This window comes from Abramis brama (assembly GCF_963993115.1).
Source record: "Abramis brama genome assembly, chromosome: 14".
Taxonomy (NCBI): Eukaryota; Metazoa; Chordata; class Actinopteri; order Cypriniformes; family Leuciscidae; genus Abramis; species Abramis brama.
This window is the reverse complement of record NC_139976.1, coordinates 38669307-38688535: the sequence shown is the minus strand read 5'-3', so window position 1 is coordinate 38688535 and position 19229 is coordinate 38669307. Positions and strand designations below refer to the sequence as shown.

The window sequence follows — 19229 nt, the reverse complement described above, 5'->3', positions numbered from 1 at the left end:
GAAAGAGCAATTTCTGAAACCCCAGGGTCCCAAGAGGGCGCATTTGGCGGGGTACGACGATATGCCTTGTCACCCTCAGGCCCCTATTCTATCGCCAGCGAGCAGCAGTGGCTGTGTTCTGGTCTACGCTCCAGCCTAATATCACAACTCGCCCGCCATCTCCTTCTCTGGAGTCAGAAGCATCTGAGGTCGCTTTGTGCCATTCATATTCTGGGCCTGCTCAACCGTGCAGCCAACGAGCTCTCACGACAGCTTACGCTCCCGGGAGAGTGGCGACTCCATCCCCAGGTGGTCCAGCTGATTTGGAGGCACTTCAGCACCGACCAGGTAGATCTGTTTGACTCCCCGGACACGTCACATTGCCAGTTGTTCTTCTCCCTGACCGACGGAACCCTTGGCACAGATGCACTGGCACACAGCTAGCCCCGAGTCCTACGCAAATATGCGTTTCCCCCAGTGAGCCTTCTTGCACAGACCCTGGAACTAGTGCTCCTCACGACAGCCCCTCCCTGGCCCATTCCTCTGAGGAAGGTCAAGAGGGTAGGGGATCTGCATGCATTTTCGGTCGACGAATCTTACCTAGAATTCGGCCCGGCTAACTCTCACGTGATCCTGAGATCCCAGACGGGATACGTGCCCAAGGTTCCTACCATTCCCTTCACAATCTCGGCTCCTCAGCGAAAAACAAAAGGTGCGTGCATCAGCTTCCGTATTTATATCCGAGATGCAGGGCGCGAAATGCGCATCTCGCACGCCAGTGTGCATTGGCTTGTTCTGTAGATACTCGAAGATGATAGGGCTCAAAAGCAGCAAATCATCATATTAGAATTATTTCTGAAGGATCATGTGACACTGAAGACTGGAGTAATGATGCTGAATCAGCTTTGATCACAGGAATAAATTATATTTTAACATATATTCACATAGAAAACAGCTGTTTTACATTGGAATAATATTTCACTGTTTTACTGTTTTTTTTAATCAAATATTCTTGGAGAGAAAAATTTAATTACTCTGAACTTTTGAACTGTACTGTGTATAGTTAAATATATACTTTTTTATTTTATTAACCCTTAAAGTGTAAGTTGCAGGTTAACCACCACAGCCAATTAATGTGTAAATTAAAGTGCTCTCTATGTATATATTTAATTATTTCTGTCTTAAAATGCGTTAAAATAACATTTATTGGGGTTTCTTCAAAGGTAGCGTGTTTTTTCAGTAACTGGTGATGACGTCATAAGAGGAACTCGCAACCCATACTCTGCTAGATTCCTACTGTATTATGGCTATTTGGAGAACGACTGAGAATGTGGGAAACCATCAAATTCTTTATGGACCACAGCCCTACAATTTTTAACCGGTCAGGCGTGAGAGAGGGGAGGAAATTGCCAGGAGCCATGGCACTCAAAGAGTTATTAATGCTTGGTGTGAGGAGAATGAGTGGAGGGTTGGCCAGGTGTCCTGGTGAGTAGCTACGTTAGAGCTAGTCTAGGCTAGCCTGGTGCAAACTTAACCCGGACAATATAAGGGAACAAGCCAGTCTTTTCAAAATCTTGCCGTCATGTAGAATAGCAAGGAGGGACAACGACTGAAGACATTATTTATTTACATGGTGTCAGTCCAAATTAGAGCTGTAGAGATGCACACACTGCACAGGCACCAATCGCTAGTCTCATCGACGCCTCAAACGTCATGTAATACCCTTCCTCAATCCACGCTATTTCTCACGATTTAATTAGCGATGTTTATTGTCAGAAAAGAAAAAGAGAGATCGATGTCCCCATCACTGTGTTTGTGTGGGCTATGCCACCCAATTGAATCAGCAGTGGAGAGTATGTGCAGCCGTGAGGTGAACGCGTTTTGGAGTTTAGTGGAACAGCTCGACCTGCGACCGGATGATCTGACGTGCCTGAACCCGGTGCCTCAACCCGTTTGTTTTGCGAATAGCTTATTCACATTTCAGGCAGGATCACGGTCCCCTTGAAGTCAGCACACACGAGTATGTTTACAGTTGAGTTATTTTATCCATAATTTTTTAATCAAATAAAACATACAACCAACTTTTCTGTAGTTATGTAAGGCATCTATAGCTTTCAAAGAAATACAACATTGAAGAGTACCATACTTAAAGGAGAACTCCGGTCAATTTTAACATTGAGCTCATTTTTTTGTAAATTTGGAGTGCTGTCAGTACAGAGAACAACGACAAAAATTGGTGTTGCCTACACCGTGTTATCCTCTTTTTAAAATTTGCACCCTGTTGACTTCAATGGGGCAAGTTTTAAACCTGCTTTTAGCCTCTTAACATCCTTGATGTGTCATTACAAGTGCACAGCCAATGTGAGTGATTCCTTCAGAGTGAACACGGGTGAATCTGACTGCAGTAGATGTGAAAGATATGAATAAAAATGAAGTTAATTCGGCCAGCGCACATACCTGTATTTACATCCTGTTTTCGGTCGAAGTCCACAGTAGTCGATTGTCGAGTTCACGCGCATGATCACAGGTAACTAAGCAACAGTGGAGAACTCGACAATCGACTACTGTGGACTTCGACCGAAAACAGGATGTAAATACAGGTATGTGCAGCCAACGAGCTGGCCGAATTAACATAGTTTTATCATTTTAAGGAGAACTTGAAGTTTCAAACTATTTCATTTAAAGTACCAATTTTACATTTATTTTGTCTGAGAATGGATAAATTTATCAGATTTAAGAAAAACGGGAGCAAATTTTTGGTCAAAGTCAAACAGAACCTCCTTGAAGTTTGAGTTTTTCCCTTTAGAAAGTTATACTTGGATGTTCTAGATTTCCAGATGAAATTTTGTCAACATGCAACAATCCCTAAGCAAGTTATGGCTATTTATTACAACATTATTATACGCGCTTTTCAGTGAAAACTGGTGTTTTTTATTTACTGACAAGAGTTGTTTCCAGCATTCTCACTGATGTGTGTGTGTGTGTGTGTGTGTCAGGTCATCCGGTGAGCAGCAGGCCTCATGTGCTTCAGCAGGCAGTAGCAGCAGCTCGTCGTCTCCAGTGAAGAGCAACTACTGCAGTCCGTCGTCCATCAACTCCATCAACTCTATCAACTCTCTCAACTCCATCAGTCCCGCGCCGCTGCCCAACAACCTGGACGACCTGAAGGTACTGATGATGACCCAAAGCTTATACGCCCTCTGGTGCTCTTCGCTCATTTTTGACCGAAAATGTTTACATTTGTTTTGTTTACAATTTTTTTCTTCATCGGAATGGTACGAAACTTGGTAAAGATAAAGAGAAAGGCTCACCAAAACAAAGTCACTTTTCATGTTTTCTGGGTTGGTAGATGCACCGGGGACCCGATTATAGCACTTAAACACGGAAAAATCACGATATGTCCCCTTTAAATAAAAAAAACGCTTCTTCTTATAAAGCCTGAAACTCTTGTCTTCTGTGACTTCAGGTGTCCGAACTGCGACAGCAACTGCGCATACGAGGCCTCCCCGTCTCCGGCACCAAAACGTCTCTCATCGAGCGCCTGCGTCCCTTTAAAGACTCCAGCTGTGCTTCTCCATCGGGCTCCGGGGACGTCAGCACCGGACCATTCCCCGTGACTCCCAGCGGATCCTCCTATCAGTCCCCGGCGTCCCACGGGCCCGGCTTCTACCCGTTCTGCAGCAGCGGCTCTTCGCCTCCCATCTCCCCGGCCTCTTCGGACCTCTCGCTGCCCGACAGCTTCAGCGACGGCACGCTGTCGTCTCCACCCCTCGGCCCGGACGCGGAGAAGGACAAGATGCTGGTAGAGAAGCAGAAGGTGATTGAGGAGCTGCGCTGGAAGCTCCAGCAGGAGCAAAGGCAGGTGGAGGAGCTGCGCTTTGAGCTCCACAAGAGGAGCCGCGAGTGTCCTGTGATCATGGAGCCTCCGGTTCAGGTCCAGCAGGGCTACGGCGTGTCGGTCAAGCAGGAGCACGTGTCCTCCAGCTGCCCGCTATCCTCCGAGCAGGGGAACGGAGTGTGTGTGGGTCACTGCGACCCGAGTCTCTCCGCCTTCATGAGTCCTCAGTGTTCTCCACAGGAGTCTCCCATTACTAAACCTTCCTCCAGTCCTCAGCCTGAGTCGCCTGTCCAACCGTTCCTGCTGAGAGACTCGCACAGACCCGCTCGCAACATGCAGGTGTGTCACGATCACGATCCATCTCACACTCATCTGTTCATTAAAGGGATAGTTCACCCAAAAATGAAAATTAGCCCATGATTTACTCACCTTGAAGTCATCCTAGGTGTATATGACATTCTTCTTTCAGACGACCAAGCTTTATAATGGCAGTGAATGGCCGGTTTCTGTTAAAAGTTCATCAAAGTGCATCTATCCATGATAAAAGTGCATCTATCCATGATAAAAGTGCATCTGTCCATCATAAAAGTGCTCCACAGGCTCCAGGGGTTAATAAAGGCCTTCTGAAGCGAAGCGATGAGTTTGAGTAAGAAAAATATCCACATTTAAAACTTGATCAACTAAAATAAGTAGCTTCCGGCAGACGGTTACTCTCATTATAAAGCTTGGAAGAGCCAGGACATTTTTTAATATAACTCTGATTGTATTCGTCTGACAGAAGAATGTCATATTCACCTAGGATGACTTCAGGGTGAGTAAATCATGGGCTAATTTTCATTTTTGGGTGAACTATCCCTTTAATTCAGAAATACATGCAGATCACACGTAGCCTGGAAATCCAGACCTAAATCGACTAATGAAAATCGCCCAGCTCGAGGGGCGGCACCAAGTATGCATTTGAAAATCTCACTGCACGCAATTGGATAACACTATGACCAATCACAACAATAAACCCCATACGCTTAGCTACCAGCGGAGCTAACTGGTAGATTAGACTCTTACCGTATCCGGTCGGCAAAACAGCAAAAACACCCTTCTTGCAAAGGAAGGATTCGAGCGCCGTCTTCTGTTCCTCTTTTAGATAAAAAGCCAAGTCTAACTCATTCATTGTAGCGGCCAAAGCCGTTTCAAACAACTGGTGTTCATCCATAGCCATCTTGCAATGTTTACTAATGACTTCGACGTCACAGCACTGTCGTCTTCTGTTTAGCTCGCCTCTGGCCCGCCTATATCAGATAACCCGATGTGATTGGTGCAGCTCAGATCGAGGGGCATATTTAATGAGCATCATTACTCGACACCAGAGTAACTTGCTGAGCAAATTCAACTTGTGCTCTCGCGAGAACTCTGGATTACCAGGGTAGATCACACGTACAGTGATTTCAGTACGCCTCTTCTGTGATGAGCATGTTTCACATTTACATTTAAAGGGGTGGTTGATTATGATTTGGCTTTTCTAACTTTAGTTAGTGTGTAATGTTGCTGTTTGAGCATAAACAACATCTGCAAAGTTACAACGCTCGAAGTTCAGAGCAAAGGGAGATATTTGCTTTTACAGAAATCGCTTTTTAAGGACTACAACAAACGGCTGGTAGAGACTACACCACACTCCTCCTGTGTTAGTGACATCACTAACCCTAAAATTTACATAAACCCCGCCCCCTGAACACGATTTAAAGATTATCATGACAGAATATGCTAATCAATGACTAGAAGATAACTACACATTAGCTTCATAAATTCATCAACTAACCATTCAGAAATGTCCTGTTGCTTCTACATGTTGTCACTTCTTCTAGAGTCTCTCCATCTTTGTCTGACTCCGGTTTGAACATAAAAGGCTAAAAGTTTTTTACATTTTCAGTGCATGTCTGTGTGAGGTAAAAGGACAGAGCTCTTGAAGCTCCGCCCCCTGTGCCGGGAGCAGCAGCTCATTTGCATTTAAAGGAGCACAAAAAAACAGTGTGTTTTTGCGCACACTCAAAAAGTGACAATTTTAACATGCTATATACAAATATCTGTGGGGTATTTTGAGCTAAAACTTCACACACACTCTGGGGACATCAGAGACTTATTTTACATCTTGTGAAAAGGGCATTATACCACCCCTTTAATGTATCCACACTGCAAAAATCATGTTCTTTCTCAGTGTTTCTGTCTTGTCTTCCAGCACAAATATCTAAACATTCTTAAATCAAGATGCATTTACTGGAGAAGAAAAATGATTTATCAAGTTTTGTTTTATGAAAAATCTATAAAAATTTAGTTTTTGCAGAATCTAGCTAATATAATATATATATGTGTGAGGTAAAAGGACAGAGCTCTTGCACACGCAAACGATCATGCACGGACATGATTATATATATAAAAGCAAAAAAAAGTTTACAATTCCTGTAAATATATATATACAGGGCATGACAAACTTTTTTGCTCACCAGTCACTGGCTATTGGTTTTCCAAAGATACTATTCCCACTGCATTTTTACTGGCCACCATTTTGACATTGATTCTAAGGGGAAAAACTGCCGTATAGATATTTTTTATATTATCTCATAATTTGGGAGCAGGTTTATTAGGCTGCTGTCACTTTAAGACCTGATGCACAGATCCGATATAATGTTACATATGCGTTGTCTTTCTCAACTGTTTAGGTTCACTTAAATATAACTGACTGTGTTTATGTGAATACTTGCCAAGACCAGCATTTTGACGATACTTTGTGTGTATTTGACAGTTAAGCGCAATAAGTAGCGAAAAAGAACTCAGTTTAGTGCTGAGAGGCGATTTTATGTGCGTGTACTTTGGGTGTGAGCTCAAAATCTGTGGGAACAAGTAAGATTATGCACAATACGCTTAAAGGTTGTATCAGCGATTGTGGGTGACGTCACTTCTGTTTGTGTTTGAAGCGAGATCCAAACAAACAAACCAAGTTAGCTCGCCCCTCCCTCCCGGTTCGTGCATCATGAAAAAAACGATCATGCACGCGCATTTCATAAAGCGATGTTAGCTAGAGCTACCCTAGTTTAGTCGAGCTTCGCTCATATTTTTTCAAGAAGGATATTTTCACACACAGTTCACATCCAAACAAGTCAGCACTAGCTGCTACTCAACTGTCCAGAAGAAACGGCGTCCGATTTAAAATTTTCAGTTCTTTAAGTTCTCTCCACCTTTCAAAAGCCTTCCCGATAACTATTCCGTCGCCCTAATCCTCCTCCTCCTCTTGGGGATTGACTCAGCCATGTTCAATTTCTCTTGATCGTTGATAGACGCTGGCTTCTTCTTCAGCTCCGACTTCGCGTGCAGCCGAGCACGAGCGCAAAACCTCACAACACCCCCCCCCCTGTCGGTGATTGGTTGGAACACTTTATTTTGGTTTTGAGTGGTTGGTGAAACCAATTGTTTTTGTGTGCAGATCTCAGAGCCTAGGCTGCCTACAGAGATGCGTTTTTTTGACGGCCTGCTTATGGGGAGGGCAGCTAGCGGATCGTTAGGAAAGATTAGATGAATGTGATCATTTATGTTTGGGCCTGAAATCGCTGATACAACCTTTAAATTCAAGTATTGTATCAACTACAATATTCGTCTGATTCGATCCAATCCTAATCTGATTCTGATCCGGAGCAAATGAAGCTGATGATGATTATGATGATATATAAATGTACGAAGTATTTAGCTTGAAAAAAAAAAAAATGTATTTATTTATTTATTTAAAATCACTCATGTATATAGTAGTTTTACTTCATGATTACACAACACAACCTTTTTAGAGTCATGACATTTTATCTCATGTTGAAAATAGTATAGTTTTTCACTTGGCACGTGTTTTAAGCTCTAATCACAGACACATGTTTGTGACTGACTGCTGAAACATCTCTCTCTGTCACAGTTACAGCAGAAAAGCGTGTGTCAGTCGAGCTGCTCGTATCCATCAGACCACAGAAGCCTTCCGTCGCTCTACACGAGTCCAGAGAACAGCATGAACCCCAGAGGCTCGTCCAAGAACAAGAGCGCAAACCTGCAGCAGAAAGTACGTGAAGAAGTCCAATTCAACTACTAATTCATCTCACTCACTCTCTAAACATCACACGTCAAAGCGTCACATATTCTGTTCGGCACCTCCTGCAACAGTAAGTCTCAATTACACTGGCCGTCGGTTGGTGCTCTTCGGTCATTTTTGGCTGAAAAATTTTACGATTTTTATTGTTTAACTTTTTTACTTCATCGAAATGGTACGAAACTTGGTAAAGGTTTTGGCACTTGCTGTGTGAACACACAGAAAAATCATGCACATGATTCGAACAGGTTAAATGGTCCTGAAAACAATAGTCACACTTGAGCTCCTCGCGGTCAGAAACGAGCGCATTGGAAATGAATGAGACGAGTTTCCTCTAGTGGAAGCGTTTGGAACTGCAGCCGAACAACATCTCACAGAAAGATCAGTTTTGAGATATCAGGCTTAAATTTGGAACACAACTTGTTTAGATTTATGGTTTTGATATTCTTGCAGTTTTAGAGTAAAACATGTTTTTGAAAATATAGATTTCATATAATTTTAACATCATAACATTTTTCATATCAATAAACGTAATTTTTTAAAACTTTTTTTAAGTTCACTTTTTAAAACTTATCTCACTTCATGCAATAATCTGCCAAGTGTCGTCTTTAAAAAGAGATCATACTTCAGTCTGTCGCTCTAAAGCATTCAGTATTTACCACAGTTTAAGTTGGAAATTTAATTTTCAGGTCTATGCTCAAAAGGTGAATAAATGGATTATAAATACAGCGTAAATATAATTTAGTGCCATAAAATCCCCTAAAAATACAAAATATTAAACCAAAAACTTTATCAAACTGAAATATAGTACATTCCTTTCATTGAAATAAAAAAATAATAATAATTGGTCATTTTTGACCGACACACGAACAGCACCAGAGGGTTAAAGATGGTTGACCATTGTTTTGTTGCACATCTTTGAATTGGTCAAGATTCTCACACAATCTGATTGTCATTGGGTCAGAGTTTACACCATCCTCCTGAGGAATATCGTATGCTAGATTCCGCCGCACACACACACACACACACGCACACACACAGCGTCTCGTGTCCCTCTCGGTCCTGTGTAACGCTTGTCTCCTCATGTAGGAGGCTCGATCTCACTCTCCCCGGCACCTCGAGCCCCAGTCTCCCACATCCAGCTCTGTCTTCTGTAGCTCAGACTGTCCTGTGTCCCTCAGTAAACCCCCGTGTTATGAGGAGGCTGTGAAACAGGTACACACACTCTCACACACACTCACACACAGTCTCCCACATCCAGCTGTCTTCTGTAGCTCAGACTGTCCTGTGTCCCTCTGTAGGAGGCTGTGAAACAGGTAAACCAGCTCGTCCTCGGCTTCTGTCTCGCTGCTGTCCTCTCACACACTCTCACACACTCTCACTGCTCTCACGCTTCTGCTGCGTCTGTAGAGCTTTCCTCCGCGCGTTACAGTCCTGTGTGCTTCGGGGAAACCCCTCTCACACTTACAGTTAGCTAGAGGTGCAACGGATCACAAAACTCACGGTTCGGATCATTTACGGTTTTTGAGCCACGGATCGGATCGTTTTTCAGATCAGCAAAAAATTTTTTTATAAAATATATAATAAATATTTTTTTATTTATTACTTAAAGCTCACTTGAAGAACACCGATAACACAGCAAAAACTACTAGCCTAACTGATAAAGTTCAAACATTATCAAAAACAAACAGTCAAGTAATTAAATAAGAACAAATACACAAATAAACAAACTTATAAACAAACTAAATAACAAACTTACAAAGTCTAACAGTAGTGTTCAGGTACAGAAATTAATAATTAGGCCTAAATGTAAAATAGCACTATTTTTTAGAAATTAAATATAGGTTCATCTTTGTTAAAGCTGTATTTTGTTGTTTTATCAACATTTATGACACAGACAACTGCAGGAATATAAGACCGAAACTGACTGGTTTCTTTTTCAACTGGTCACTTATGACATAACCGAGAGAATACTTGCCGAGAAGGATATTTAGACATAATTATGTGTATATGTGTCTGTTCAAGGGCAAGGAAACGCAAAAAGAGGAATCAATTTGGTGTTTGAGCACTGTCTGAAACATGCCTCCCTCTCTCTCCCTCTCTCTCCCTCTCCCTCTCTCTCTCTCTCTCTGTGAGTGTGTGTACTGTTATCTATATATAAATAGACACACATGCATGTATATATTTAAGACATATTTGCATGTATTCTGGATATATAATTATATACAATTTATATTATTAAAATTTATATAAATATAAATTATATATAAATAACACATTTTTCTTAAATATATACATGCATGTGTGTGTATTTATATATACAAAATAATTATACACAGTGTTTTATGTAAACACAAACTTTTATTTTGGATGCGATTAATCGTGATTAATCGTTGCCCAGCACTAGTTTAAATAAATTACTGCAGTAAATTACAATTGTACTGTAAAATAAATTTATAATAATTTTATTTTACACTACAAGTTACAATACTAATATTTATGTCTTTAATTCTTCGCTTACAAACGCTTTTATTTTGGAGGAATATTGATGAAATGCTGTAAACTTCTGCCCACAAAAATGCAGTTATGTGAACGTGAAGATAAAGTGAACCCAGCGAATGCTGCTTTCCCAAACGCACGATAAACTGGCAGCACAAGCAGAGATTCGCAGTGTTTCCTGTGAATCGAGACGCTCTGAGACGCTGAAAACACCGACACGCGTGTAAATGAACACAGTGCTGCGCTTCACTCTGTTTGGGAAACCCTGCTGTACTTTATAGTGATTTCTGTCCTAAACATCTGCTAGCGTAACTACAACACTTCCAACAACACTTTACAACAAAAACCTGTTCATATATTTAATTTTCTCAAAACCGTATGGAAGCTCGTTTCCACCACAGAATATTATTTTAATTTAACTTTTAATTTAAGTTTATATTTTGCACATCTGACTTTATTTCTCACATTTCAGTAAATTCTGATTTTATTTCTCTAAATCCTGACTTTTTTTCTATAAATTCTGGCTGTATTACTCGTAATTCTGTTTATTTCTTGCTATTCTGACTTTTTTTCTCTAAATCCTGACTTTATTTCTCGCAATTCCAGGTTTATAACTCACAATTCTGACTTTATTTCTCGTAATTCTGAGTTTATAACTCACAATTCTAACTTTATTTGTCTAAAATCCTGACTTTGTTTCTCTAAATTCTGACTTTATTTCTCACAATTCTGACTTTATTTCTCTAAATCCTGACTTTATTTCTCTAAACCCTGACTTTATCTATCTGAATACTGACTTTATTTCTCTAAACCCTGACTTTATTTATCTGAATGACTTTATTTCCGAGTTTAGAGATAATTAGAACTGTGAGGGAGGAAAAGTCAGAATTGTGAGATAAAACGTCACGATTAGCTATCTAGTTTTTCATGGCGTGGCGTGAACAAGCTTCCACAGAACAGGCGTTGAGCGTCTGACAGGTGTGCTGAAAGCGTGGATCACTGACCTGGTCACTGACCCGGTATGTGTGTGTGTGTGTGTTGCAGCAGATGGTGCGCAGCCAGCAGATGGACGAGCTCCTGGATGTCCTCATCGAGAGTGGAGGTCAGTCTCATTCAGACACTCAGATATTGTGCCGGTGTTGAGTTAGTGTTTCACACACTCAGATGTTGTGCCGTGTTGAGTTAGTGTTTCACACACTCAGATGTTGTGCCGTGTTGAGTTAGTGTTTCACACACTCAGATGTTGTGCCGGTGTTGAGTTAGTGTTTCACACACTCAGATGTTGTGCCGTGTTGAGTTAGTGTTTCACACACTCAGATGTTGTGCTGGTGTTGAGTTAGTGTTTCACACACTCAGATGTTGTGCCGTGTTGAGTTAGTGTTTCACACACTCAGATGTTGTGCTGGTGTTGAGTTAGTGTTTCACACACTCAGATGTTGTGCCGTGTTGAGTTAGTGTTTCACACACTCAGATGTTGTGCCGGTGTTGAGTTAGTGTTTCACACACACTCAGATGTTGTGCTGGTGTTGAGTTAGTGTTTCACACACTCAGATGTTGTGCCTGGTGTTGAGTTAGTGTTTCACACACACTCAGATGTTGTGCTGGTGTTGAGTTAGTGTTTCACACACTCAGATGTTGTGCCTGGTGTTGAGTTAGTGTTTCACACACACTCAGATGTTGTGCTGGTGTTGAGTTAGTGTTTCACACACTCAGATGTTGTGCTGGTGTTGAGTTAGTGTTTCACACACTCAGATGTTGTGCCGGTGTTGAGTTAATGTTTCACACACACTCAGATGTTGTGCTGGTGTTGAGTTAGTGTTTCACACACTCAGATGTTGTGCTTGGTGTTGAGTTAGTGTTTCACACACACACTCAGATGTTGTGCTGGTGTTGAGTTAGTGTTTCACACACACTCAGATGTTGTGCCGGTGTTGAGTTAGTGTTTCACACACTCAGATGTTGTGCCGGTGTTGATTTAGTGTTTCACACACTCAGATGTTGTGCCTGGTGTTGAGTTAGTGTTTCACACACACTCAGATGTTGTGCTGGTGTTGAGTTAGTGTTTCACACACTCAGATGTTGTGCTGGTGTTTCACACACTCAGATGTTGTGGCTGGTGTTGAGTTAGTGTTTCACACACTCAGATGTTGTGCTGGTGTTGAGTTAGTGTTTCACACACTCAGATGTTGTGCTGGTGTTGAGTTAGTGTTTCACACACACTCAGATGTTGTGCTGGTGTTGAGTTAGTGTTTCACACACTCAGATGTTGTGACGGTGTTGAGTTAGTGTTTCACACACACTCAGATGTTGTGCTGGTGTTGAGTTAGTGTTTCACACACTCAGATGTTGTGCCTGGTGTTGAGTTAGTGTTTCACACACTCAGATGTTGTGCTGGTGTTGAGTTAGTGTTTCACACACTCAGATGTTGTGCTGGTGTTGAGTTAGTGTTTCACACACTCAGATGTTGTGCCTGGTGTTGAGTTAGTGTTTCACACATACTCAGATATTGTGCTGGTGTTGAGTTAGTGTTTCACACACACTCAGATGTTGTGCTGGTGTTGAGTTAGTGTTTCACACACTCAGATGTTGTGCTTGGTGTTGAGTTAGTGTTTCACACATACTCAGATGTTGTGCTGGTGTTGAGTTAGTGTTTCACACACTCAGATGTTGTGACGGTGTTGAGTTAGTGTTTCAAACACTCAGATGTTGTGCCTGGTGTTGAGTTAGTGTTTCACACACACTCAGATGTTGTGCTGGTGTTGAGTTAGTGTTTCACACACTCAGATGTTGTGCCTGGTGTTGAGTTAGTGTTTCACACACACTCAGATGTTGTGCCGGTGTTGAGTTAGTGTTTCACACACTCAGATGTTGTGACGGTGTTTAGTTAGTGTTTCACACACTCAAATGTTGTGCCGGTGTTGAGTTAGTGTTTCACACACTCAGATGTTGTGCCTGGTGTTGAGTTAGTGTTTCACACACACTCAGATGTTGTGCTGGTGTTGAGTTAGTGTTTCACACACTCAGATGTTGTGCCGTGTTGAGTTAGTGTTTCACACACTCAGATGTTGTGCCTGGTGTTGAGTTAGTGTTTCACACACTCAGATGTTGTGCCGGTGTTGAGTTAGTGTTTCACACACTCAGATGTTGTGCCGTGTTGAGTTAGTGTTTCACACACACTCAGATGTTGTGACGGTGTTGAGTTAGTGTTTCACACACACTCAGATGTTGTGACGGTGTTGAGTTAGTGTTTCACACACTCAGATGTTGTGCCTGGTGTTGAGTTAGTGTTTCACACACACTCAGATGTTGTGCCGGTGTTGAGTTAGTGTTTCACACACTCAGATGTTGTGCTGGTGTTGAGTTAGTGTTTCACACACTCAGATGTTGTGCTGGTGTTGAGTTAGTGTTTCACACACACTCAGATGTTGTGCTGGTGTTGAGTTAGTGTTTCACACACTCAGATGTTGTGCCTGGTGTTGAGTTAGTGTTTCACACATACTCAGATGTTGTGCTGGTGTTGAGTTAGTGTTTCACACACTCAGATGTTGTGCTGGTGTTGAGTTAGTGTTTCACACACTCAGATGTTGTGCTGGTGTTGAGTTAGTGTTTCACACATACTCAGATGTTGTGCTGGTGTTGAGTTAGTGTTTCACACACTCAGATGTTGTGCTGGTGTTGAGTTAGTCTTTCACACACTCAGATGTTGTGCCTGGTGTTGAGTTAGTGTTTCACACACACTCAGATGTTGTGCTGGTGTTGAGTTAGTGTTTCACACACTCAGATGTTGTGCCTGGTGTTGAGTTAGTGTTTCACACACTCAGATGTTGTGCTGGTGTTGAGTTAGTGTTTCACACACTCAGATGTTGTGCCTGGTGTTGAGTTAGTGTTTCACACACACTCAGATGTTGTGCCGGTGTTGAGTTAGTGTTTCACACACTCAGATGTTGTGACGGTGTTTAGTTAGTGTTTCACACACTCAAATGTTGTGCCGGTGTTGAGTTAGTGTTTCACACACTCAGATGTTGTGCCTGGTGTTGAGTTAGTGTTTCACACACTCAAATGTTGTGCCGGTGTTGAGTTAGTGTTTCACACACTCAGATGTTGTGCCTGGTGTTGAGTTAGTGTTTCACACTCACTCAGATGTTGTGCTGGTGTTGAGTTAGTGTTTCACACACACTCAGATGTTGTGCCGGTGTTGAGTTAGTGTTTCACACACTCAGATGTTGTGCCGGTGTTGATTTAGTGTTTCACACACTCAGATGTTGTGCCTGGTGTTGAGTTAGTGTTTCACACACACTCAGATGTTGTGCTGGTGTTGAGTTAGTGTTTCACACACTCAGATGTTGTGCTGGTGTTGAGTTAGTGTTTCACACACTCAGATGTTGTGCTGGTGTTGAGTTAGTGTTTCACACACTCAGATGTTGTGGCGGTGTTGAGTTAGTGTTTCACACACTCAGATGTTGTGCTGGTGTTGAGTTAGTGTTTCACACACTCAGATGTTGTGCTGGTGTTGAGTTAGTGTTTCACACACACTCAGATGTTGTGCTGGTGTTGAGTTAGTGTTTCACACACACTCAGATGTTGTACTGGTGTTGAGTTAGTGTTTCACACACACTCAGATGTTGTGCTGGTGTTGAGTTAGTGTTTCACACACACTCAGATGTTGTGACGGTGTTGAGTTAGTGTTTCACACACTCAGATGTTGTGGCGGTGTTGAGTTAGTGTTTCACACACTCAGATGTTGTGGCGGTGTTGAGTTAGTGTTTCACACACTCAGATGTTGTGACGGTGTTGAGTTAGTGTTTCACACACTCAGATGTTGTGGCGGTGTTGAGTTAGTGTTTCACACACTCAGATGTTGTGCTGGTGTTGAGTTAGTGTTTCACACACACTCAGATGTTGTGCTGGTGTATCACACACTCAGATGTTGTGACGGTGTTGAGTTAGTGTTTCACACACTCAGATGTTGTGCTGGTGTTGAGTTAGTGTTTCACACTCAGATGTTGTGCTGGTGTTGAGTTGGTGTTTCACACACTCAGATGTTGTGACGGTGTTGAGTTAGTGTTTCACACACTCAGATGTTGTGGCGGTGTTGAGTTAGTGTTTCACACACACTCAGATGTTGTGCTGGTGTTGAGACAGTGTTTCACACACTCAGATGTTGTGCTGGTGTTGAGTTAGTGTTTGTGCTGTGATGTCCTCCTCCTTCTTTTTAAAGAAATGCCAGCTAACGCCAAAGAAGAGCCTCCTGTAACCAAAGTTGTGCCTCACCTTACAGTTTCCCCGAAGTTCCAGCACCGGCACTACAGTCACATGTGTGCGTACGAGCCCGGAGATGGCCACCTGGAGGCATTGCTGAGCCGAACACACACTGACACACACTCCGACACACACTCTGACGAGACAGGCGAAGGATTCAACGACAGACTGATGATGGACACGCCTGTGATCGGGAAGATGGAGACTCAGGGACTCGGGATGACCTTCACGGACTCGCCTTGGGAAACCATGGAGTGGCTGGATCTGACTCCGCCAAACTCCTTCCAGAACCAGAACGCTCTTCCTCTCACCGGACCGAACATCTTCAACACTGAGTTCCTGGACGTCACCGACATCAGCCTGAACTCTGCCATGGACCTGCACCTCGATCACTGGTGAGGAGGAACCGGTGCAACGGGAGTCGTCGACACTTATCTCACAATTCTGAGATGTTAAAGGAGTATTTCACTTCAGAATTAAAATTTACTCTCCGCCACGTCATCCAAGATGTTCCAGTAGTAGTGTTTATTTGTCCTCGTAGGGAAAGTATTTGCAGCGAGCGCACACAGACATTTAAAGAATCACAGTTGGCATATACAAACAATAAATTAAAACAAATAAATCTATTTTAAGATAACCAGACCAACTGAGCATCAATCAACACTAGAAGAAGAATTTAAAAATCTAATTGCTTGAGGGATAAAAGATCGTTTGGACCTGTTTTGCTCCATCGGGGAACACAGTACCGTCGGCCAGATGGGAGTAATTCAAAAGCATAAGATAAAGGATGCCTCGTATCATTCACAATGATATTAGCTTCAGTCGAAAAGAAATGAAAGTTTTTGAGGAAAACATTCCAGAACTTCAATGGCTTATTCCTCGGCTGGATCGTGTCGAGACTTTGAAGCTGCACTGAAACTCACATTTGGACCTTCAACCCGTTGGACCCCATTGAAGACACTATATGGAGAAACATCCTGGAGTGTTTTCCTCAAAAACCTTCATTTCTTTTCGACTGAAGAAAGAAAGACTTGAACATCTTGGATGACGTGGGGGAGAGTAAATTATCAGGAGATTTTAATTCTAAAGTGAACTACTCCTTTAACTTGTGACTGCGACATAAACTTGCAATTCTCAAAAGAAAAATCTACATTTTTTGTTATTCCGTGCGGAAACACGCTTCCATAGGAACGAGCCGGTGTCACTTCAGTAAATATGATGTCAGCAGTCCGGATCCTGGAGTGTTTTAATGCTGTTTTATCACGCTCCATCAAAACTTTTACTGTTTTGACTCTGGATTCTGCATAAGAATGTTTTGATGACTGGAAACAGAAAGACGCTCTAAACCCCATTGGATTCGAGCAGAGACGTCCGTATCCGTCTGTAAATACACGCTAGATTTGTGGTGTGGGAAAAGCACACATTAATGCATCACACCAGTATAATATCACCTGTGCTACTGTAAATATTAATACACACTTCACAGCTTGAGCTTACAGTAGTATGTGTCACGCTTTCTGAGATCATTTCCTGTTCCTTCCCCATCATCATCATCATGGCATTAATTTATTTAGGAAGCGCAAACCTTTGGTTTTTACTCAATGCTTTACGTGAGAGTATTTTCTCTTTAGATTCAGAAAAAAAATTTAATATTTTTTTTAACTCTTCATAATCACTGGAGAATTATTCTCTGGTCAAAATAATTTTTTTATTTTTTTTTTATAAAAAAAAAGACTGTTTTATGTATTGCGAACATCTTTCCAAAAGTCTGTTTTGCATGATTATTATTATTATTATTATTATTATTACTGCCTCCTCTGTTATTTTGACCATTCATTATCTCGTCTTTTTTTTTGGTTTTCTTTCTCTTCTGATGTATTTATTTCTACGTTTTCTTTCCCTTAGCATATTTGACATATTTATGAGAAATTCCTTTTATTAAAAACAAAACAGTGAAGTTTCTGACAGTTAAGAGTGATGAGGCGACAGTTTATGGATCTGTCATTTAATCTGTCAGAAACATCAGCAATGTCGTTTGAGGACGTTTTAACATCCCTGTTTCTCTCAAATAAGCCACATTATACGAATCTAAAACCACGTGTCAATCAAACACAAGCGCTACAGCCAGTGAGTCCCAGCACTTGTGAAAAAGGAAATCTATAATATATAAGTTCAACTGTGAAAATGTAGTTCTTTTTGTCTGTGGCAAATTTGGGACTTAACTTGTTTTTTAATCTTTTGAAATAAAATCTGTAGTTTAGAGACTTTAATACTGGTCACTGAATAAATAATATTAGCTCACCAAAAGATCAAACTGTGAATAGATTTTCTTATTTTCATGAAGCTGGTCAAAGATGTTTAGTTTTTTCTCCGGTCTCTAATCATATTTCACACCACTGATGCCTTCATGTACAGACTGTTTATGATCTCTGTCGAGCCGTGAAGCCTTAAACACGCATGAATCAGAGAGTTTTATATAAATACTTCTGTAAGCAATAAACCCTGAGCTTTAAGTCCAGAATGAATAAGCATTAAGGGCATTAAAGACCAACAACAGGCTGTTTTATCTTCAAGACTCAGATTTGATACGAGACTCTATTTTTACACGTCAAGCATCATTGTAGATGCAGATTATTAGGAAACTGTAATGTTGGAAGTCCAGAAACAATCCTAGACATTATCAAGCAGTTTCATACAGTATTTTTTAATGAAGGTTAAATGTGTGTGTAAAGTTATATGTAGAGTTGTGTAAAGAATGTCACGTCCTCTGAAAGATTTTATTTTTCTATGTTTGCAGCCCAGATCGATGTTTTTCTTCCTCCTGATGCTCAAATGTTCACATGTGTGTCTGATTTCTTGTTCTTTTGATTTCTCCTGGGGAAAATATATCCGTATGACAAAAAGCTTTTGTATTGCTTGGCCACTGAACAGCGTTCAATATAAACTGTCCCAGTATTCGTCTACACCGCTGTATTACTGTAACGAGAGTTCAATAAACCATCATGAAACAAACACCAGTGTCGTCTGCTCAAACAAAACTCATTAATGTGTTAACAAACATGAAGCATTTATTAACTGTACATGCATGTTAACAGACACAACTATGGATTAATTAATGCAGTAGAAGTACTTTTCACTGTTCTTTCTCATTAACTAATGTTAAAATCCCCCTGTGTTGAAAATCCAGCTTTTAATGTTGTTTATGTGTCTATGTGGTGTTTTTAATATGCTTTAAGACAAACCACGTGTAAATTCATAAGTCGACTCCATTGCTGAGTATTTCCTCCTTAAAACTGCAGTGAACCAAAGACAGTCTCAAAAACACGCTTTGAAATCGCTGGTGTTTCTGACGTCACAAACTACCTTGTAACCAATCAGATCAACGTGTGATCGTCAACCAGTGGATCTCTGAGTGAGTGAGTAAGTGGAGGCGGGGCTCATTTGCATATTCATAGAACCGCACATACTAAATGAGGCAAGGGTGTCGAGTTACAGTCAAGATATTAGAAGACATTTTCAAGGAAAAAAACGTTTAAATGT

General features: G+C 41.4%; 1 protein-coding gene across 5 annotated transcripts in view; it reads left to right on the top strand.

Moving 5' to 3' along the window:
* Positions 1-18701, top strand: part of myocd (myocardin) — a 165176-nt gene extending 146475 nt beyond the window's left edge. For 4 of the 5 annotated variants that reach the window (XM_084134623.1, XM_084134624.1, XM_084134622.1 and 1 more), the window contains 6 exons: positions 2976-3147; positions 3446-4156; positions 7764-7904; positions 9021-9146; positions 11475-11532; positions 15709-18701. In XM_084134623.1, the coding sequence (XP_083990749.1) occupies positions 2976-3147; positions 3446-4156; positions 7764-7904; positions 9021-9146; positions 11475-11532; positions 15709-16088 (1588 nt within the window). In that variant the 3' untranslated portion in view covers positions 16089-18701. The remainder of the gene's footprint in view (positions 1-2975; positions 3148-3445; positions 4157-7763; positions 7905-9020; positions 9147-11474; positions 11533-15708) is intronic. The other variant, XM_084134626.1, reaches the window with a different exon arrangement.
* Positions 18702-19229: the final 528 nt, after the last annotated feature.